This window comes from Eptatretus burgeri, chromosome 4 (assembly GCF_056783735.1).
Source record: "Eptatretus burgeri isolate ZD-2024b chromosome 4, Ebu_testis_v1, whole genome shotgun sequence".
NCBI classification, from domain to species: domain Eukaryota; kingdom Metazoa; phylum Chordata; class Myxini; order Myxiniformes; family Myxinidae; genus Eptatretus; species Eptatretus burgeri.
The window spans coordinates 25,940,661-25,963,180 of record NC_140964.1 but is presented as its reverse complement, the minus strand read 5'-3'; the positions used below and the strand labels follow the sequence as shown (position 1 = coordinate 25,963,180).

The following is a 22,520-nucleotide window of genomic DNA, read 5'->3' as shown; positions in this document are numbered from 1 at the left end:
AGCGAAGAGCAACAGGGGGTTAGAAAGGATAGAGGGACAACTGATGGGATGTTCATGCTGAGACAATTGGTGAAGAAGAGGTTGGAGGTGCCTGGTGAAATGGCATCGGGATTTGTGGACCTGAAAAAAAAAGAAGCTTACGACACCGGGGAGAGAGAGAGAGAGAGAGAGAGAGAAGGAGAGAGAGAGAGAGAGAGAGAGAGAGAGAGAGAGAGAGAGAGAGAGAGAGAGAGAGAGAGAGAGAGAGAGAGAGAGAGAGAGAGAGAGAGAGAGAGAGAGAGATAGAGAGATAGAGAGATAGAGAGATAGAGAGATAGAGATAGAGATAGAGAGATAGAGAGATAGAGAGAGATATGGATCACATGGGAGGGGAAGGAGATTATACAGGGAAATTGGTTTGGTTATCGGGGGGGTGGGTGGTGGAGGGGGTAGTTTCTGGGGATGGTAAGTCATAGGCAGAGGTGCAGAAGAGGATTCAGGTGGGTGGGAATACATGTAGGAATGTGGAGGGAGTAATGGCAGATAGAAAAATATCAAGGAAATTGAAAGAAAGTTTTGGTGTCTTGTGTGACGCTGGCCTACATTTGCGGTCTTGAAGAGGTTGCAGGTCGGTGAGAACAACTGGGTCAGGCAGATTGCGGGAGTGAAGATGATGGATGAACTGAGGGAGGATATTGTTTGGTAGATGAGCTTGACGGGGAGATTGGTAAAAAGCCGGCTGAAGTGGGCTGGACACTTGGGGCTGATGGAGGAAGAGAGAATGGCAAAGAGAGCGGAGAGGTTGAGGGAGCAAGGTCGGAGGAAAAGAGGTAGACCATGGTTGAGTTGGAAAGATCGTGTGAGGGGTGGATATCGATAAGGTGGGGTGGTTGGAAAGTTGAGGGAGTTGGCTGAGGACTGGTGGAAGTGAAGGAGTATCATGGTCAAGGCAGGGCGGAAGCTTGGTACTGTTGGATCTCACCCCTTCAAAAGGGAAGAGGAGAGAGATGCGAGCACAATCAAATGGTCTACAATATCTACATATATTAGTATCTGGTAGAATGTCCTTTGGCATCATATAGTGCTTGAGCCCATGAAGGTATTGAATAAATAATAGTCTACATGACAGCCTGATGCAGATTTGGTGAAATGCGTTGATTTTGTTTCAACTTTTGTGTTTATTTGGCAGAGATTGGCTTTTCCACAGCTCCCAATCCATATGTTGGCAGATGTGTTCAATGGCGTTCATGTCAGAACTTTGTGTTGCACAGAGAGGAAGCTGTGGCCTACTGTACCTCTTCCAGGCTGAGGTGGTTCTGTATGCATGGCATATGCCAGTTGTTCAAAAATAATTGGACTTTATCACCTCCAGGGGAGAAAGATGGCAAGCAGCTGATAAGGGACCAACGCAATCACATTTTGGATGAAGTGCTTGTACACTGTAATGAGCTCTGAGTGTTTCAGAATGCACTTTGCTCTGCAGAGAATACATTGAAAGCCAATTTAGCCATGTTCCACCGAAGACTGGTTGTGACAGGTTGAGAAGCCGAAGCACAGCAGGGACTGCACTTCTTCATGGGTTTTGCTAAGTGAAGTGACCTATGGAAGGGGACTGGGCTGATCGAAAGTCAATTCTTGCGAAGAAATGGTGAGTGCAGGATTGTTCCTATATTGAAAGACATGTTCCAGGTGGTTGACCAATGGCATTTGTTTTCCAGTTCTGCAGACATGGAGACTGCAGCTGCCTGCCTCTCTGAAGTATGGTGTTCTGTTCTGTACAGGGTGTAGTCATCAACAAAACTGTATAGTACAAAGGATTTTCCAAGGAAGGCGGAGCATCGATTGAAATCGACCAAAAATGACGACGGTCCTACAATGCCGTCTTGTAGAACTCCAGCCTCAATAGGACTATCTCAGGGGATGTCATCAACAACTTTCCTTTTAATCTGTCATTGTGTTTGCCATAATACCTTTTTTATTTTTCTGACTCACCAATTGTTTTATTTTCTTTTTAAACAAATTAATTTTTTTTAATGGAGTTGAACTCAAGCCTTGAGCAACCTATCAAGATCTCAAGCCTTGAGCAACCTATCAAGATCTCAAGCCTTGAGCAACCTATCAAGATCTCAAGCCTTGAGCAACCTATCAAGATCTCAAGCCTTGAGCAACCTATCAAGATCTCAAGCCTTGAGCAACCTATCAAGATCTCAAGCCTTGAGCAACCAATCAAGATCTCAAGCCTTGAGCAACCGATCAAGATCTCAAGCCTTGAGCAACCGATCAAGATCTCAAGCCTCGAGCAACCGATCAAGATCTCAAGCCTCGAGCAACCGATCAAGATCTCAAGCCTCGAGCAACCGATCAAGATCTCAAGCCTCGAGCAACCGATCAAGATCTCAAGCCTCGAGCAACCGATCAAGATCTCAAGCCTCGAGCAACCGATCAAGATCTCAAGCCTCGAGCAACCGATCAAGATCTCAAGCCTCGAGCAACCGATCAAGATCTCAAGCCTTGAGCAACCGATCAAGATCTCAAGCCTTGAGCAACCGATCAAGATCTCAAGCCTCGAGCAACCGATCAAGATCTCAAGCCTCGAGCAACCGATCAAGATCTCAAGCCTCGAGCAACCGATCAAGATCTCAAGCCTCGAGCAACCGATCAAGATCTCAAGCCTCGAGCAACCGATCAAGATCTCAAGCCTCGAGCAACCGATCAAGATCTCAAGCCTCGAGCAACCGATCAAGATCTCAAGCCTCGAGCAACCGATCAAGATCTCAAGCCTCGAGCAACCGATCAAGATCTCAAGCCTCGAGCAACCGATCAAGATCTCAAGCCTCGAGCAACCGATCAAGATCTCAAGCCTCGAGCAACCGATCAAGATCTCAAGCCTCGAGCAACCGATCAAGATCTCAAGCCTCGAGCAACCGATCAAGATCTCAAGCCTCGAGCAACCGATCAAGATCTCAAGCCTTCAGCAAATGCAGACTTCTGGGTTTTTTTTTCTTTACAGGGGCGAAACTCATGAAAGGGTAAGGTGGAACTTACAGTGGGGAAAAGCATCAAGGGAATGAACGAACAGGAAAATAGGAGGTGAGGAAACAGACATTTGGCTTAATTATGAGAACTTGTGATCTCAAGCTTATGGAGGAGTTAATGTATATTATGGAGACAAGGATATTGGGACACATTGGTGCACTTTCACACAAATTACAAGCACTCTTGGATACAATGGACAAATTCACACTGTAAGTGGGATTATAACCTTGAATGCCATATCATAAGCTCTGTGCTCAAATGGAAACTCCAAAAGAGCCAACCCAAGCATGTCCCAGAAACTGACTGAATCATGGACCATCAGTTGCTGGAGGATGAAAATATATCAGAAGGATGGATGCTTTCATTTTGAGCATTGTGGAGACATACCAGGTTGTTGGGATTCACCTTCCATGTTGATAAGGCAAGTTGCTCCACATGTTTGAATATCACAGATCAAATGTAGAACAGGGAAACGAGATAAAATTAATCGAGGAAGGGTTTGTAAAGCGGGTGGTGGTGTTCCATGTATGTTGAAGAAATTCTCCAATTGATCAATGTCAAGAGTGGTGGAAATGCTTGGTCCTGTGACCAAAGTTGAGCTGCCATGTTACCCTGTGTTATGAGTTGAAGGTATTCAACAAGATGATTGCTCAATCCAGTAGAAGGTTGAAGGATTCAGCAGGGGGAAAACAAAGCAAAAGAGTTTCGAAGGAAAGTTGGACATTATATCCACAACGGATACCAACCCATTTGAGATGGAGATTTGAAAGCCAACCTGCAATTTTCACAAGTGTATGTCAACACCGATCCTGGACAGTACCATCTCTGCCTTATTGTTTTGTCAACAGGAGAAAAATAATTTGAATTCAATTTCTTAAAAGGAAACCCTGAAGGCAGGAGTCCATTCATGTGAATAATTTGCTGTGTGCATTGATCGTTATTTTGTGTTGGGGCTGTTTGCTCAATTTGTTGCAGGCATTGGCAGCACAGGTAACCGACAATGAAATCTCAAAAGGACAGCTGTACCCACCGATGAGTAACATCCGTGAAGTTTCCGTCCAAATCGCTGTGAAGGTGATCAACGTGCATAGTTAAACACCTTGCACAATTTGGCTGGTATGTCAGGTAACCAACAATGCCGGACCAAACAATGGCTGTCGGTACAGCTGGCAGGGTGTTTAGCCAGAATTGGTCCAGCATCATTGCTTACCTGGGATTATTGCCATCAGACTTTGCAAACGGCTCAAGTAACGCTATATATATTAATAGGTATATAAGCTTTATTGTGATGTACATATGATGGATGTGATTGGCCAAATTCTCTCGATGGTTGCATTTTCTTGAGGGCTATCTACATATGTGAGCAGGGCTCAATTCCCTTCTTGTTATTTCTGCCCCTCACTTTTTTGTACATGTTTCCAGCATTCTTCCGTTCACTCTCTTTCTTCCTCCAAAATGTCTCCAGTTGTCGCTCTGCCCTGCTGCACGATGTTCTCCTCCTCCTGTCATGTTCTGTGCTGTTGCTCTTCCATGAGATTCGACTTGGTGTAGAAAAAGGGGGCACTGTAGGCAGAAAAAGCTGTCTCATGTGTCGAAAGACATGACGAGGATAAGTAAGTCGGCAGAAAATAAAAACACACCCAATCTGTTTGGCAATTTCAAATGCATTTTTGAAAAAGTAATGAATTCACATTCCGAATTGGATTTGCAACTCAATGCCTTCAAGGGATGTTTATTTTATTTGATAAATAAGCATTCCACATTGAAGAATAAACATGCTGCATTATGTCTGCCACCCAACGTATGGTGGGTCTGTCTGTTGCAGTGTTGCTTGCAAAGTTATGTTTTCTCTTTATGCGTATACCACGAGTGATGTATTACATCGGCCTCTTGCAGCGTTTCTTGGAAGCATTTGTTATTTCATCATTACCCAGTTGTAGAAGGCATTTGGCATATTGCTCATCAATGCTGCCGTGCCGTAACCGTTTATTTTTGGGTATCTTATAAATGTGGAAGTGCTGCTATAGAGCAGAGCGTTTAATGCACGCATCCGTTATTTGCGCCCGTGAACTGCGTTTTACTACTGGCAGGACTTGTCAGGAACCACCAAGTAAAATTACCTTGCCTCCAAATGGCAAATACTCTTGGATCAGATCATGCAATGTCCCATCCAATGCCTCAAACATATGGCAGTTGCACCGTAGGTGCTTCATCCCACACAATGAGAGCTGCCTGGCCAATAAGTGTGGCAAGCTGTTTGGCTAAAACCTTCATTTATTATCCAAATGGCTTATCCCTCTATTTTGGTGGGGTATTAACAGACTACTGCCTTGATTTATTTTACAAACGAGAAACACCCGCTCCCTACGGGAGCCGTCAAGGGGGTCACGTTATTATATTTATGCTTATTTTACTCCAAGGGGTCCCAGGATTACACAGCCAAAAAATGGTTGTGATTGGTTCAGACGTTTTTGCGGGACCTGGGGACAGACAGACGGTGAATTATAGTAAGATTGCTTTATATACCTTTATTTGGGCAGTGTATTGGCAACAAATCGCTGCCTCGATCTCTCCCGTAAATATGAAATAACCCAGGTTACGTACATGAAGCAAAAAGGTGACCGCTGCTTATGTGCATATGTTGTACATTGTGGTTATATAGCTCGAATAGATTGCAATTTCACTGGCCTGTGGGCTTGCGTACAGCTGAAGCCTCTAACCTTCACAAGGGCCGTGACTGTTATTGGCTCCAATCTTTACCTCCGCCACCAAAGGGGGACGGAGGTTATGTTTTCACTCCTGTCTGTCTTGGTTGTTTGTCTGTTTGTGTATAGGATAGTTCAAAAAGTCGTGGACGAATTCGGATGAAATTTGGTTGGGAGGTTGGGTGTGTGACACGGAACAATTGATTAGACTTTGGTGAAGATCCGGATATTAGAATGTTTTAAGTGATTCTTCACCATTGATAGAGTGAAGAACGATATACAGCATGATGTCTGAAAAAAAACTTGTGCGGATTCGGACGAAACTTGGTGGATGAGTTCGTTCGGAGATGAGAAGCCCACTAGATTTTGGTTCAGGTCCGAATCCAGATCCAGCCAATCAGTGGGATACAAAATGTAAACTAATCAGCCTGGCAGAGGTATACGCTCTACCAAGTGCCCTTCTAGTTATATATTTGATGATCCTTTTAACAGTCATTTTGATTGTTTTACACTGAACAGAAAAATGATAGGGCATGGCGATTGTGAATATGAGACTTCCGAAGATGTCCTTCGGCTTACCACAGCAAGAAATTGGCATACGTATGATTTTCCTGCTTACTTTTCCTGCTTTTCCTGTGGGTGGAGTCAGATCAGCTGCCCAGCGAATGGGTGTACATTTGAAGGTTTCAGACGCATGCAGCTTCATTACATTTTAAATATATATATATATATATATATATATATATATATATATATATATATATATATATATATATATATATATATATATACATATATATGTAATATTTCTGTTGATGCTCATAAGCACACAAATATACTGTGTTTTGCTCCATATTTAGAAGCATCCCTCTTCTGCTTGCATTTCCTCTAGTTGTTTGAGCAACAGTTTGTACTGTCAAGGTGCAAAGAAACACTCGGCCTCGCGATGCGATTAGATTGCCCCCCCCCCCCCCAACTTCATTCTGATGAACTCATCTCTCATCTAATCACCCGAGAAACGTACTCGGAGCTGTTCACAGGCGGCTTTTTCAGCTTCCTCACCTGACATTATAATCCTCTCCAACAAGATGGCCATCGCAGAATGATTTGACACAGCCAACCATTCACCTCACATTGCATTCTCAACTACAAAGCTGCAATTTTTCTCTTTCAAAGGATATTATTCTCATCAGTTAAAAGTTTTGATTTTGTTTTCTAATTTATAGGAATGGCTACCTTGTAGTGCCTCTGTAAACATAAAGAAAACTTACCTGAGGAAAAATTGGCATTGCTGTTACATTTGGGATGTTGTGTTTATTTGTGTACTTACCTTTGACATTCAGGTGGCTGAGTTTGTGTATGCCAACCATATGGCTTTCCACTACCCTGAGCCTCACTCAAAGGATGATTACATTCGCTCCAAGGTTTGGGAAAACAACTATGATTCTTTCCTACCTGACACCTATGACTGGCCCATCCCGAGTCATAGTACACCTCTGCCCAAGTGAAGCTTCCAATGCCATTTCCCCACCATGGCCCTTCCTTTGGTGCTTGTTTACCTTTTTTTCACACCATACATTGTTATCTGCATCTTAGTTGACTCTTTCAATGAACTTTCAATTGAAGGAAACATGCATGAGGGGAATTGGAGAAACCATTCTGAGTGTGGTGATCATGGAAAAGGGGGAGGGACAGAGGCATGACTTCATCTCCAACTCCTCTTTATCTGCATGTTGGACTGACCTGTGCACTCCTCGTATAAGATATTCACTCTGAACACATTCAACTCCTGCATTTGTTCACTTAATTATAACACATGCAATGTAACAACTCCAAAGCATTTCTGGAGTCTGCACTTATTTCATTATGTCATGTTGTACTTTGATAAAGTTGTTTCAAAACAAACAAAAAAAATTCCTGTAGTTTTCAATCTGCACAAAAGGATATATTTGTTGATGAAAACCAGAGCAAGAAATGTTTACACGAAACGACAACACCAAAATTCGAATTATTGACAATTTGGCGTTTGATCGTCTGAACCGCCACGTTGATCTTCAGCCTTTCGAAGAGGTACTTCAACGACCATCAAATCCCGTGCGAGTTGGACCGTTCCTTTGCCCATCACTGCCTCGGCCTGCTTTTTTAATATCATCACATCCTTGGCCTCCTCACTTGCACCATCTTGTCCTGCTTCCAGGGGTTTGTAGCGCTGACTGAAGTGTGTAAGCAGGAGGCGACGTGCATGGCACTCGGCAGCAAACGTGGCGGCACCCCGGGGTGTGCTGTGCCCGTTTGCTCTGGCCTTGGCTTCTAAACCATCCTCTAGCGTCGCCTCGTGCACCAGAAGATCTGCATCCTGCAGAAATCACACCATTTTCATCTACATCACATGGAGTAGCAAGGGCTGGTGTGTCTCATTTGTGGATGAGATGGAGTGTGTTGTAGGACAGTGAATACCCCCTACTCATTCATTTGGTGAGTGATTTTAAAAGGCAAATTGCTCAAAGTAATTCAGTACATTCACTTCATGATTATGATCTTACGCCATTTCCTATTCCTAGTTTGGGGCCAGCAGCTCATATGGCATGCACAATTGGCATTTTTCAGGAACCAGCTCGTCTGACCTCAGGTTTGACAGCAGCTGGTTAGAGCAGCAATATGGGCAGGGTGGTGGCAGTAATTCCTCCTATTCATCAAAAGGCAATGTGGGATTTTTAACGTCGTCCTGAGATCAAGGCTGTGAGATCTGTCTTTCAGACTAACATCCTATCCAAGAATGGCATACATTTCGCAATGCCTGACCTGCTCAGCACCACCCTGAACGTTTTTGATCATGCCGAGAATTCTACTCGGATGAGAGAGGGCGCACAGGTAAGTGCACTTTGGTGCATGAAATGAAGTTGCACCAATTTTGTACTTTTCCAAGAATTTATCCCTGTCGTTGTTTAAAAGACAAAAAGTAATGTATTGCAGAAATTAGCACAACATCCGATGTACAGTTTTTGATGGACAGTGAAAATCTTTTGGGTTGCGACGTGGTTATATCGTAATGGGTGAGCATCTCTGATCAGGTATTGCTTTCTCCTTGTAACAAAGATCAGTGTCTTTCACTTTACATTGCGACTTTGTGCCCTTTCCAGATGCGTTTCCTTTCCAATGCAAAACGTTAAAAGCCGAAATCAAATGATGTTGCGATTTGAATGCCATATAACCTCAATGGCCATGATTTGCTATTTTCCATCATGAACTAAAATACGTTTTTAATTACTCGACGGAAGTCCAAGTCGTGCTTAGAAATACCCTAACCTGAAAATATAATCAGCTTGTGTAGCTTCATAAGCATAAATTTCATATCAATTTGGCCACAGGTCAAAACTTGCAAATTCAGGCGATGATTATGACCTCACAGTTCCCGAATACTTAAACTCTCATTTGGGTTGAAAACAAAACGATCGTTGACCTCAATTTCCAAATACCTTTCCATAATGGATTTGTAGATCTGACATTAGCTGGAGCAATTTCTTCAAAAAGAAAAGATTTTTGCTCAAATTAATTCTCCAATAGTTATATGAAGGGAAATTGCATTTACAGCCGTGGCCAAAAATATTGGCACCCTTGCACTTTTTTCAAATCACTCACAACTTTCTCTTAAAATAAGTTGAAATTGACAAAAGTATTTGGTCTCCACAATTGTTTATTTCACTGTTAAAATTACAGAACCTTTGTTTTTGATTCAGAACTTAATATATACTTTTAAATGAGAAAATAAAAATAAATGTCATTGACAAAATTGACACCCTGCACTTAACATTTGGTATCACAGCCTTTGGACAAAATAACTGCAGTCAAGCACTTCCTATAGCCATGAACGAGCTTCCTGCACCTCTCTACTGGTAGTTTGATGTGCTTTTTGAACATTGTGCTCCAAAATACCTTGGTAATCTCCTGATTTCATGACAACATGCACACATTCAAGGCATCCAGTGCCAGAGGCAGCACAGCAACCTCCAGTGAGGTTGGCTACAGTGCCGTGGGCCTTAAACTTCCTGATAACATTGTGTAAGGTGGACACAGTAACATCAAGGTCTCTGAGGATGGACTTGGAGCCTTGAGATTGTCCATGCTTGGCTACAATCTTGTGTCTGATCTCCTCAGACAATTCTCTAGTTTTCTTTCTTTTCTCCATGCTCATTGCGTTACACACAGTGACACAGAACAGCAGAATGACTCCTTTTCTCGAGTCAAACTGGTTGAGTGAGTGATTTTTATATTGCAGACACCTGCACCTCACAGGTGAGTTCAATTCCAAAGTAAATGAGAATCACCTGCTTGAAATCCAATTATTTCTAACAACTTCTAAAAGGTGCCAATAATATTGTCTGGGCCATTTTAGAATTTCTGTGTGGAATAAGCTAAGATTTAGTAATCTTTTTCAGCTTTTTTGTTTTGTTCCACTGCAAACCAAAGAAATACATACGCGTATACCAAAAGTTTTTAATTTCAACAATTTTCTGGAGGAAATGGTGAATTATTTGAAAAAATTGCAAGGGTGCCAATACATCCAGAGCTGTTCAAAGTGTAAGGTTTTTTGCGTACCTGGCACAAATGTGCGGCCGCACTATCAAGCGGACCGATGCAATCGCCAAAGATGCATAGCTTGCACCCCGGAATAGGTGGACCCAACACCTCGCTGGGTTCCAGCAGCTGGCCGTTGGGCAATGTAATGCTTTGTCCGGCCTTGATCTGCCCATACAAAGGTCCTGCCGGCACACCTGCAACAGGTGATGGCAATGAGTGAAATAGAGTGCATAACAGTGATATCATCGGAAGGACATTTCAATAAAGAGGCAGCTCTCTTTTCAAGCTTCTCAAATGCACGGAGTTTTAATATGACGACATTCTATCACACGAGTTTTAGAATTGGGCATTAAAATAGAACAGCAAAGAGATTCAAAAACTGAAGAGTTGAGAGAGCACCTTACCCCACACAGACTTGAGAAAAAGGACATTGGAAGGGTCTTTTCAACTCTTGCTTTGAATTTCTGAGCAATAACTAAGTTAGCTTTGTTCGTGAAATTTGAATTACAGGCACGATGTCAATCATATGAAGTTGATTGGTCAAACAGAACAGTGCAGAGTTGAATCAACTGTCAGAGAAACTGACTATTTTGGAACGATCTTTAAGAAAAAGATGCATAAAACAGATCGATATTTTGGACCAAGTTAACTCTGTGGTTCCATCATGAGGCACATCCATTTTTGTCTCGCTGTTCCTCCGCTCTCAGGGTGCGCCGTGAATTTGATTGGTCAAGACGGCGTAAAGTTTTGCCTTAAACATAGTGGGTAAAGTAAAGTAAAGTAAACTAAAGTAAACAGACTTTACTTTGCCGTAAAGTAAAGTAAACTGAAGAATCTTGGAAGTGTAAACCATGTGATTTTGTGTTCAAATGTGTAATTCAATTGAAATAAAATAAAAGTTTTAAAGGTTGTGAAAAGAAAAGAAAACAAACACTGAATCAGAAGCAAAAGATGAAACCAAACATTGAATACCATACTTTGAATACTTTTACACCTAATTTAACACATTACATGAGTTCTCCCTGCCTGTGTCCTGTTTGTGTCCTTTATGATGTCCCTAAAAACAGTAAGTTTCCTGTTTGCAATGATTTTGTCTAACTGCCAGACACGCAGAGTTTGAAAAAAAAATCCAAATTCCCACCCGTGTCCAAAGGAAGCGGTTCAGTTCAGCATTTTAAAAATATGAAATGGGCAACGCCGAGAAACAAACAAAACCCATTGGAATTACCCTTTTAGAAACCATTACAATTAAACATTGTGGGTCCCCCCCCCAAAAATGTTGGGTTTCCAGTAACATGCTGCTCAATGAATGGGGTCGGGAGGGAGGGATTTTTTTTATTATTATTATTATTATTATTTGGGGACGTGTTTAAATGGAAGTAGTGCAGTATTTCAGATTTTACATCTTTCGAACCAGTATTTGTTTGTTGATAGTTGGTTAGATATCGAATAATCATGAACTTCAATATGTCCATCATGAGATACCAAATTAGGGGTAAAACAGTATTGCATACACAATTCGGAGGATTAAATGACACTAATTTAGTATCTCTGCGAGGTTTCCTTTAAACATTAAAGCTGATCTCGGCAGTGATAAAGACAGCATATCATGAACATGGTTCAACAGAACATATGAAGGAATTGATGAATACTCATCTCCCATTCATCATCCCTGAAAATCTTCTATATTCAGATGTTAGACCCTTTCCAGTTGACAAAAATCCTAGATTACACCCTTTGGGGTCATCTATGAAATACTCTTCAAAATAAAAAAACTTTAACCCACCCACAACTATTTCACTTCAACTTCAATCTGCATAACCCGGCAACATAGCAATTGTTATACCCCCCCCCCCACCAACACACACCCTACTCTTCTCCCCTTTCTCACCCTCCACATACTACCTTCTCCCCTTTCCCCTCACCTCTCCGCTTCTCCCATCTCCCTCCTCTCCTGTATTTGTGTCAGCGAAGTGACAGGTGGTATTTGCTGGTATAAAATAAAATGTGTATAAATATTGTTTGCAGGGTATAAACAGGCCCCTCCCCCAACAAAGTACAGTACCGTCTATTAAAGGCACACATGAAGCTGATAAAATGATAAGATCTTGCAATTTTTTACTTTCATTTCTGTGTAATTTAAAATATTCATTTACACTTCATTTTCCATTTTAGACCCATGTTCACAACAAGCTTCTCGTTCACATCAAACCTTGTTTTTGGTGGAAGCCGTTTTTCACCAGACACAAGTGTGTCAAATGCAGACCTCATGGGTCTGACATCTTGTGTGTCTTGCTGACAACATCGGCACCTTAAATGAAAAAAACCCAACACCGCACGGCAGCCATGACTTCTGTCGAAGTCGGAAATGTCTCTCCAGAGTCAATTTTCCAAGCTCGAACAAGACACCATCGATGTGTCCTCGGTGGGTTGTGCAGTGTTATTAAAATATCGATAAAACTTTCTGACCCCTGCACTGAAATAAACAGCAGCTGATTTTCTCTGTTGAGATCACAGCGGTCAACAATGGCACAGTCATGCCACGCATGGCAGACATAAAAATAATTGGGGTCGGTAGGAATTATTGGGGTAGGTCTGGTTTCCGGAAACTCAACATTCATTTTATTTTATTTATTTTTATTTACGCCTGCGTGAGCTGCTTTTTCTTAATTTTTGACGGACAGATTAAAGGAAGCACATATCCAAATAATGAAGCGGTTTAACCGCTTAAAAATTACCTGACTCATCTATACACATGCACGATCGGGATGAGTTTCTGTACAATTTTGCCAACTTCAGAGCAAAGTACTGCTGAACTGCAAGTTAGTGTTCCGATTCATGTTCTGCAGTGATCAAAATGTAAAATTCAATTGCAATTGAGATCCTCGATAATATAAATTGATTGACAGAGGGAACCAACTGCCTAACCGCACTTTGCGCTGCGTGCACGATGAAGCAACACCCTCACTATGCTTACGTGACAACAGCAACATGTATCCCACCTAGATCTTGCAGCCTTTGAGAGTTGAGCCGGCCAGGCCGCTCTTCTTCTGCCAGCACAAAACCAAAGGATGGAGCTCGGTGGCGCAAGCTAACTGCTCGCACCTCCAGGGACCCACCGCTGACCAAAATATAGCTACCATCTGCTTCAGGTAGCACTTGACGACCAGGCCTCTCCTGTGGGTGCTGAAGACCTTGAGCCTCTTCTGGTGGTTGCCACTCGGGCCATGCGGCCTCTGTGTACTGCTGAACCTGTGGCTCAAGCTCGTGAACTACAAATCCAAATGATAGCTGTGTCCGGGAGAGCTCCAGCACAGTGCGCAGCAGACGACGAAGGCCACGTGGTCCAAAGATCTCCATGAAGAGTGGATGTTTATCTATTTGAGAGTCGGTCGGTTCCACTGATGGGTTTTGCATACTTCGTGTGCACAGCAGGCCAGGTAGGCCAAACACGTGATCTCCATGTAGATGGGAGATGAACACTTTTTTAATACGACCTGGAAAAAACAAAAAGAAGAAGAAAGCACATTGATAACAATGGACAACCCCTTACTCATCCAACAGTCTTTGTTGTGCTTCATTGAAATAAATCATCCCATGACCATAATATCAATCACAACTGTAATTGAGTACGTTACAAGAAAAACAATTATAATCACAACCGTGTTTCAAAACGAGAGAGTTCATAGAACACAATACAACATGGAACCCCGACATTCATTCGTGGTTTATTAAATGTAACCTTTTCCATTCGCACATTTGGGATTTGTTTTTTTTTTTCCAATACTTTCGGACTTATAAACATATTTTTAAAACACTTTTTGTATCAGCTGAGGTCAGATTAGATCTGTGACTTGCTCCAGGTACCATGTAAACCTGAACTAACCTGTTTCATGATCAGGTTGTTGGCGACTAAACTGTCTCCCCCACCAGGTTTTCTGGTGAGGAGGGTGTTTGGATATGAACACCCAGCAGGATTAAAAATAAAACCTTCCAAAGGGCGGAGGAGCTCCTTGTGAACCAACGGCCATCCATATCTTGTGCCAAACCGTGTCTGTGGATGTCCTCCTGCAGTTGCGTTACTTCTTATTCGGAGGTTGGTGGCAGGATTTGCACTCCGGCCACCGTAAAACCCTTCATTCCACAAAATGCAAAGAAATATGAAAACCCACTCCGTGGGAGTACCTCCTGTGCAGCTTCCCTTCGCAGAGCAGCTCACCGGATGACGGGATTGGGGGCAAAGCCTTTGGGACACCCAATCTTTGATGATAGGAGGGAAACCATGGGGTAACATTCCCGGGTCAGATTGCAGGAGAGTGGTGCTGAGGGGTCGTCCAACAGACGAAGGTCTCCTTGGAATAACCTGAGGCTGTCCCTTCAGGTGGGTGCCTGGAATGTCCTATCCCTAAGAGAGGATGATCACCTGTCTCTGTTATCATCTGAGCTCAAGCGTTTGACCATCGGGATTGCAGCACTCTCTGAGGTTCAAAGACTGGATAGTGGTGAGATCATGGCTGGTGGTAACACCTACTTTTGGTCTGGTCGCTCTCATCGTTACCATGCCCAAAGAGCTGCTGCAGCTGCGTCCAATAAGTAAAACCCTTCACTCCACAAAACACTCCACACACACAAAAAAATATTCTGACCAGGGATCTGAGATGGAGACAATTCCTTTGGTACCAGGTCTCTTCGGAGAATCCTTAGTTATCGCTGTTTGGACTTTCTGTCCAACGAGCGGTTGCTGAGAGAGACTCAAATGAGATTTGTTACTTGCATAGTCCGTGTGCATCAGCTGTGGCTGCACGGACATGTGGCTCGTTTTCCTCACGCTAATCCTGCTCACCAGATTCTCTCAAAGAATCTGGCGCATCTCCGGCGCATGCTCCCACACCTGGTACAGTCTCTCAAGGGACACTGGATACCTTTGACCAGAGTCGCAGGGCCAGGCTGAATGGCAGAGCTGAGCTGTTCAGGGAGCTGAGGCGTAAAACTGTACGTGCACTAAGGGTGGACAAGGAGGCCTATGTGCAAGGAATCGGTGAGGGGGTGGAGCATCACCTGTGGACAGGTAATTCTCGTCCCGCTTACAGGGGAATTCGCGCATTGCGTTCATCCAAGCCCATCCCTCGGAGCACTGCAGTTAGAGCAGAGAGTGGTAGGCTCTTGACAGAGGAGTCTGAAGTGAAGGCCCGCTGGGCCGGTTACTTTGAGCGGTTGTAACAGGCTGATCCCCCAGCTGTCGAGTTGGACGTCAAGGGTGTTGCAATCCCTGTTGCTGACCCTCGAATCAACTGTGGTCCACCTTCGCTTGTGGAAACACGGGCTGCGGTGAACCGGTTGAAACGGGGTAAAGCTCCAGGGATCTGTGGCATCCATGCTGTACTTCTCAAGGCTGGTGGAAATGCTGTACTCGTGTCGTTGCATGCAGTTTTGTGCTCTGCCTGGAACACAGGCATCATCCCAACTGACTGGAAGAGGAGCCTTGTTGTCCCTCTCTGGAAAGGGAAGGGTGATCGCCAAGACTGCAACAACTACCGAGGGGTGACGCCGCTCTCAGTGCCGGGCAAGGTCTTTGCTCAGATAATTCTTGATGGGGTTCGCCACCTTCTGCTTGAGTACCAGCGTCCATAGCAGTCAGCCTTTACACCAAAGAGGTCAACGATTGACCGTATCCTTGCTCTTCGTGTTCTCACCGAACGCAGACGAGAGTTTCGGCAGGGGCTGCTTGCAGCCTATGTTGATCTCTGGAAAGCGTTCAATTCAGTGAATCGGGATGTCCTCTGGAGGATTATTGGTCTTCGTGGGGTGCCACCAAAACCGATCGATCTGATGTCTGAACTCTCTGGTACTGAGAGTGCTGTGAAGTGTGGTGGTACCATCTCTGACTTATTTCCAGTTGTTACTGGAGTTCGTCAGGGGTGTGTACTGGCCCCCACACTTTTCAGCACTTGTATGGACTGGATTTTAGGGAGGATGTCGGAAATATCAAGCTGCGGTACATCGTTTGGGAATGCCAAAATCTCGGACCTTGATTTCACAGATGATGCAGTCATCTTTGAGGAGACTTTAGATATCCTTTTGGGGGCCCTCGAGGTGCTGAATGAGGAGTCAGAGCCGCTGGGATTACGGGTTTCTTGGGTCAAAACTAAGATCCAGGCTTTCAATGACATCTTGGATGCTGCTGTCCTGTCTGTGTCTGCTTGTGGTGAGGATGTTGAGGTCGTGGAGAGATTCACTTACCTTGGCAGTGATATTCATGTCTCTGCGGGCTGTGAGTCAAAGGTCAAGAGACGTCTGGGTCAGGCCTGGGGAGTCATGGATTCACTGGATCATGGGGTGTGGCGCTGCCGGTACCTGTGTGGGAGGACGAAAGTCTGAGTCTTCAGATCCTTGGTGCTTCCAGTCTTGCTCTATGGATGCGAGACTTGGACTCTGACCAAGGATCTGAGACGGAGACTTAATTCCTTTGGTACCAGGTCTCTTCGGAGAATCCTTGGCTATCGCTGGTCAGATTTTGTGTCCAACGAGCGGTTGCTGAGAGAGACTCGGATGAGATTTGTTACCTGCATGGTCCGTGAGCGTCAGTTGCGGCTGTATGGACATGTGGCTCGTTTTCCTGACGCTGATCCTGCTCACCAGATTCTCTCAGCGAGGGAGTCTCTTGAGTGGAGGAGGCCAGTGGGCCGACCACCTGCCTCGTGGTTGCAGCAGGTTGACCAGTATCTCAAGGAGATGGGGATGGGCCTGGCATCTGCCTGGGGGAAGGCCAGACGGAGGCCCCTGGAGTACCGGCGGAAAGTGGATGCGGCAACGTGCTATTCTGGCACATGCTCACATACCTGACCTGACCTGATCATATAAAAAAATAAAATCTTTAGCGAATAGATAAATGGAATTACCAGGGCTGCCATTTGTTAGAGTCTCTTTGGAAACATGCCTGAAATTTCACAAGGCGGGTTTCTGGGCGCAAACTAAGAGGGCTGTGAAAATCATATTTATTTTGCTAAATTGATTGATCGCATGTCCATGAATATCGGCTTGTCGCGTTGGCCAGCTTTCCATCTCGAGCGAGCAGCCATGTCGCCTTCCAGCTTGTTTATTTATTTATTTATTTATTTAAAATGGAGGTGGATTCAAGTTTACCTTGTATTTTCCACAAGCCAATGCGGCTGTCAATTGGGTTTATCTCACCTTGAGTTGTACTTCCAAATTTAAAAAGTGGAACCGAAGGATTTCTGTCTGCAGTTTCTCCAACTTTTGTACAGATGCTGTTCAACTTTGAGACAGGATGTAATGGACATTTACCATGTGTGAATAGTCTAAAGACCATCATTTTTGACGTTCCAGCCTCTTTACATCCAGCTTTTGAGACACAAGGCTGAACAAGTGTGTCATCTGCAATAGAGAGCCACCAAGCTGCAACCTGTCTGCGTCATCGGATGAATTTTGTGAACACTCGGATAACAGGGCAACCCAGTTAAAACGCAAGGATCACAAAGGTAGATTGAATGTGCTCATTTGAAATAGACTGTGGTTTTATCGTTCATTTTTAAGGAGGCCGACTCGTACAATTTGAACTCCTTCACCTTACAATCGGCCACAACCTCTCCGCCGGGGTGACATTACAGAAAGCCGACTTCCAAAGCCAGCCACAGACTGAGTGGGCATTTTCCGTCGATCCAAGTCTTTCTTTGGAAAATCAAAAGTATTCTCGGCCTTCAAGGCTTTTGTCCACAGCTCAGTGGAACACAGCTCTCATCTACAGTATCGGGCCCCAGCGACACATCGTCCCTGGATTCTGTGGAATGTGAAACTCGACATTATTGGAATCTTTCAATGAGGCAGAAGCTTAAAGTCTGTTTTCTCACATTGTACGAAGGTACCATATTCTCTTTTTCTGTCTGTCTGTCTCTCTTCCTATGTCTATGTCTGTCTGTCTCCCTCTCTATGTCTCTCTCTCTCTGTCTCTCTCTCTGTCTCTCTCTGTCTCTCTCTGTCTCTCTCTGTCTCTCTCTCTCTCTCTGTCTCTCTCTGTCTCTCTCTGTCTCTCTCTGTCTCTCTCTGTCTCTCTCTGTCTCTCTCTGTCTCTGTCTCTTTCTCTTTCCCACTAACCCCCTCCTGGTTAACCTCTCAAAACATTTCTCCCGTTTGTGGAACAGCCTTCCAGAAGTTGTGCTGTCACCGATCCCACTTTTACCTTGCATCGTTAAACTGATCCAGGAAGCGAGTTAATAATAACTGGTGCAGTGAGCAAGTTAATAATAACTGGTACAGGGAGCGAGTGAGTTAATAATAACTGGTGCAGTGAGCAAGTTAATAATAACTGGTACAGGGAGCGAGTTAATAATAACTGGTACAGGGAGCGAGTTAATAATAACTGGTACAGGGAGCGAGTTAATAATAACTGGTACAGGGAGGGAGTTAATAATAACTGGTGCAGTGAGCGAGTTAATAATAACTGGTGCAGTGAGCGAGTTAATAATAACTGGAACAGGGAGTGAGTTAATAATAACTGGTACAGGGAGGGAGTTAATAATAACTGGTACAGGGAGAGAGTTAATAACAACTGGTACAGGGAGAGAGTTAATAACAACTGGTACAGGGAGCGAGTTAATAATAACTGGTACAGGGAGCGAGTTAATAATAACTGCTCCAGGGAGCGAGTTAATAATAACTGGTACAGTGAGTGAGTCAATAATTACTGGAACAGGGAGCGAGTTAATAATAACTGGTACAGCGAGGGAGTTAATAATAACTGGTACAGAGAGAGAGTTAATAATAACTGGTAGAGGGAGCGAGTTAATAACTGGTACAGAGAGCGAGTTAATAACTGGTACAGAGAGCGAGTTAATAACTGGTACAGGGAGCGAGTTGATTATAACTGTTACAGAGAGCGAGTTAATAATAACTGGTACAGGGAGCGAGTTAATAATAACTGGAAGAGGGAGCGATTTAATAATAACTGGTACACTGAGCGAGTTCGTAATAACTGGTGGAGGCAGTGAGTTAATAATAACTGGTAGAGGGAGCGAGTTAATAAGAACTGGTACAGAGAGCGAGTAAATAATAACTGGTAGAGGGAGCGAGTTAATAATAACTGGTAGAGGGAGCGAGTTAATAATAACTGGTACAGAGAGCGAGTTAATAAGAACTGGTACAGAGAGCGAGTTAATAAGAACTGGTACAGAGAGGGAGTTAATAATAACTGGTACAGGGAGCGAGTTAATAATAACTGGTACAGAGAGTGAGTTAATAATAACTGGTAGAGGAAACGAGTTAATAATAACTGGTAGAGGGAGCGAGTTAATAAGAACTGGTACAGAGAGCGAGTAAATAATAACTGGTAGAGGGAGCGAGTTAATAATAACTGGTAGAGGGAGCGAGTTAATAAGAACTGGTACAGAGAGCGAGTTAATAAGAACTGGTACAGAGAGCGAGTTGATTATAACTGTTACAGAGAGCGAGTTAATAATAACTGGAAGAGGGAGCGATTTAATAATAACTGGTACACTGAGCGAGTTCGTAATAACTGGTGGAGGCAGTGAGTTAATAATAACTGGTAGAGGGAGCGAGTTAATAAGAACTGGTACAGAGAGCGAGTTAATAAGAACTGGTACAGAGAGCGAGTAAATAATAACTGGTAGAGGGAGCGAGTTAATAATAACTGGTACAGAGAGCGAGTTAATAAGAACTGGTACAGAGAGCGAGTTAATAAGAACTGGTACAGAGAGGGAGTGAATAATAACTGGTACAGGGAGCGAGTTAATAATAACTGGTACAGAGTGAGTTAATAATAACTGGTAGAGGGAACGAGTTAATAATAACTGGTACAGGGAGCGAGTTAATAATAACTGGTACAGAGAGCGAGTTAATAATAACTGGTACAGAGAGCGAGTTCGTAATAACTGGTAGAGGGAGCGAGTTAATAAGAACTGGTACAGAGAGCGAGTTAATAATTACTGGTAGAGGGAGCGAGTTAATAGTTATACTAGTACCGGGAGCGAGTTAATAATAACTGGTACAGAGAGAGAGTTAATAATAACTGGTACAGTGAGCGAGTTAATAATAACTGGTAGAGGGAGCGAGTTAATAACTGGTACAGAGAGCGAGTTAATAACTGGTACAGAGAGCGAGTTAATAACTGGTACAGAGAGCGAGTTAATAACTGGTACAGGGAGCGAGTTGATTATAACTGTTACAGAGAGCGAGTTAATAATAACTGGTACAGGGAGCGAGTTAATAATAACTGGAAGAGGGAGCGATTTAATAATAACTGGTACACTGAGCGAGTTCGTAATAACTGGTGGAGGCAGTGAGTTAATAATAACTGGTAGAGGGAGTGAGTTAATAAGAACTGGTACAGAGAGCGAGTAAATAATAACTGGTAGAGGGAGCGAGTTAATAATAACTGGTAGAGGGAGCGAGTTAATAATAACTGGTACAGAGAGCGAGTTAATAAGAACTGGTACAGAGAGCGAGTTAATAAGAACTGGTACAGAGAGGGAGTTAATAATAACTGGTACAGGGAGCGAGTTAATAATAACTGGTACAGAGAGTGAGTTAATAATAACTGGTAGAGGAAACGAGTTAATAATAACTGGTACAGAGAGCGAGTTCGTAATAACTGGTAGAGGGAGCGAGTTAATAAGAACTGGTACAGAGAGCGAGTTAATAATTACTGGTGCAGTGAGCAAGTTAATAAGAACTGGTACAGAGAGCGAGTTAATAAGAACTGGTACAGAGAGAGAGTTGATTATAACTGTTACAGAGAGCGAGTTAATAATAACTGGAAGAGGGAGCGATTTAATAATAACTGGTACACTGAGCGAGTTTGTAATAACTGGTGGAGGCAGTGAGTTAATAATAACTGGTAGAGGGAGCGAGTTAATAAGAACTGGTACAGAGAGCGAGTTAATAAGAACTGGTACAGAGAGCGAGTAAATAATAACTGGTAGAGGGAGCGAGTTAATAATAACTGGTACAGAGAGCGAGTTAATAAGAACTGGTACAGAGAGCGAGTTAATAAGAACTGGTACAGAGAGGGAGTTAATAATAACTGGTACAGGGAGCGAGTTAATAATAACTGGTACAGAGAGTGAGTTAATAATAACTGGTAGAGGGAACGAGTTAATAATAACTGGTACAGAGAGCGAGTTAATAATAACTGGTAGAGGGAGCGAGTTAATAATAACTGGTACAGAGAGCGAGTTAATAATAACTGGTACAGAGAGCGAGTTCGTAATAACTGGTAGAGGGAGCGAGTTAATAAGAACTGGTACAGAGAGCGAGTTAATAATAACTGGTAGAGGGAGCGAGTTAATAGTTATACTAGTACCGGGAGCGAGCCCACAGCGTTGTAATTGGGTTTGAGTTCCCTCTCCACAGTCGAAGAGCCAACACAAGGCATCCGGGCCCCGCACGACGTACGCTGACGCTCCGCGGTGTACGCTCGGGTACGCGGCGCCGCTTCCCAGCACGATCACCTGCATGGACAAGGAATTCCCAGCACGATCACCTGCATGGACAAGGAATTCCCAGCACGATCACCTGCATGGACAAGGAATTCCCAGCACGATCACCTGCATGGACAAGGAATTCCCAGCACGATCACCTGCATGGACAAGGAATTCCCAGCACGATCACCTGCATGGACAAGGAATTCCCAGCACGATCACCTGCATGGACAAGGAATTCCCAGCACGATCACCTGCATGGAGAAAGGATCGTTCGATGAAGTGAAAACGATGTTGGAGTCGCTGTTTCCTCAGTCGTCACATTCCACGTCCGTGTTCTCATAACAACCCCAAACCCGACGGATTTTACCTTCATCCAGACGGTACGTTCGCCGATTTAATTGATTCCTCACTTACACGAGAGTTTCCTTTTTGACCGCTGTTCTGTTTGTGTGTTTATTTATTTGTTTGTGACCATTGAACCTTTTACCCGTTTAATATCCTGGGAGGTGTAAGAGCAGTTGGCGGTTTGCGTGACGCAATCTGGAAAATATGTTGTTACTGTAATTGTTTACCTGAGCATGTCACGTGTTCGTGTAATTACTATAATAATATACCGACCTTCATCGGTTTCCCTTTAAATCTCGAGTGGGGAAACAAAATATTAATGTTGTTTTGTTTGGCGATGTAAATCCGTCAGGAACGCCGATATGACGTCATGCCAACTCCTTTCCGTATTAAACGTGCTGGAAAGTGGAAAGGTACAGTT

General features: G+C 43.6%; 3 protein-coding genes across 7 annotated transcripts in view; 2 read left to right on the top strand and 1 right to left on the bottom strand.

Annotated features, from left to right (window-relative positions):
* Nucleotides 1–7,345, top strand: part of ME2 (malic enzyme 2) — a 64,259-nt gene extending 56,914 nt beyond the window's left edge. For both annotated transcript variants that reach the window (XM_085877203.1, XM_085877204.1), the window contains 2 exons: nucleotides 3,991–4,089; nucleotides 7,064–7,345. In XM_085877203.1, the coding sequence (XP_085733329.1) occupies nucleotides 3,991–4,089; nucleotides 7,064–7,228 (264 nt within the window). In that variant the 3' untranslated portion in view covers nucleotides 7,229–7,345. The remainder of the gene's footprint in view (nucleotides 1–3,990; nucleotides 4,090–7,063) is intronic.
* A 293-nt stretch (nucleotides 7,346–7,638) lies between these two features.
* ELAC1 (elaC ribonuclease Z 1) lies at nucleotides 7,639–22,145 on the bottom strand. 3 transcript variants are annotated; one of them, XM_085877206.1, is made up of 5 exons: nucleotides 22,122–22,145; nucleotides 21,634–21,781; nucleotides 13,301–13,795; nucleotides 10,317–10,492; nucleotides 7,639–8,076 (listed from the first exon to the last, which is right to left on the bottom strand). In XM_085877206.1, the coding sequence occupies exons 1-5, from the start codon at nucleotides 22,125–22,127 to the stop codon at nucleotides 7,729–7,731; spliced, it is 1,173 nt and encodes a 390-aa protein (XP_085733332.1). In that variant the 5' UTR covers nucleotides 22,128–22,145; the 3' UTR covers nucleotides 7,639–7,728. The 3 variants fall into 3 exon arrangements, with proteins under 3 accessions (XP_085733332.1, XP_085733331.1, XP_085733333.1); XM_085877205.1 differs by lacking the exon at nucleotides 22,122–22,145 and adding an exon at nucleotides 22,006–22,104; XM_085877207.1 differs by lacking the exons at nucleotides 21,634–21,781; nucleotides 22,122–22,145 and adding an exon at nucleotides 22,006–22,116.
* LOC147027664 (uncharacterized) overlaps nucleotides 8,238–22,520 on the top strand; it is a 161,768-nt gene continuing 147,485 nt past the window's right edge. Inside the window, exon 1 of one of the 2 annotated variants that reach the window (XM_085877202.1) lies at nucleotides 8,238–8,591. The gene's annotated coding sequence lies outside the window, so the exon portion shown is untranslated. Of the gene's footprint in view, nucleotides 8,592–21,995; nucleotides 22,135–22,520 lie in introns of those variants that run through there. The other variant, XM_085877201.1, reaches the window with a different exon arrangement.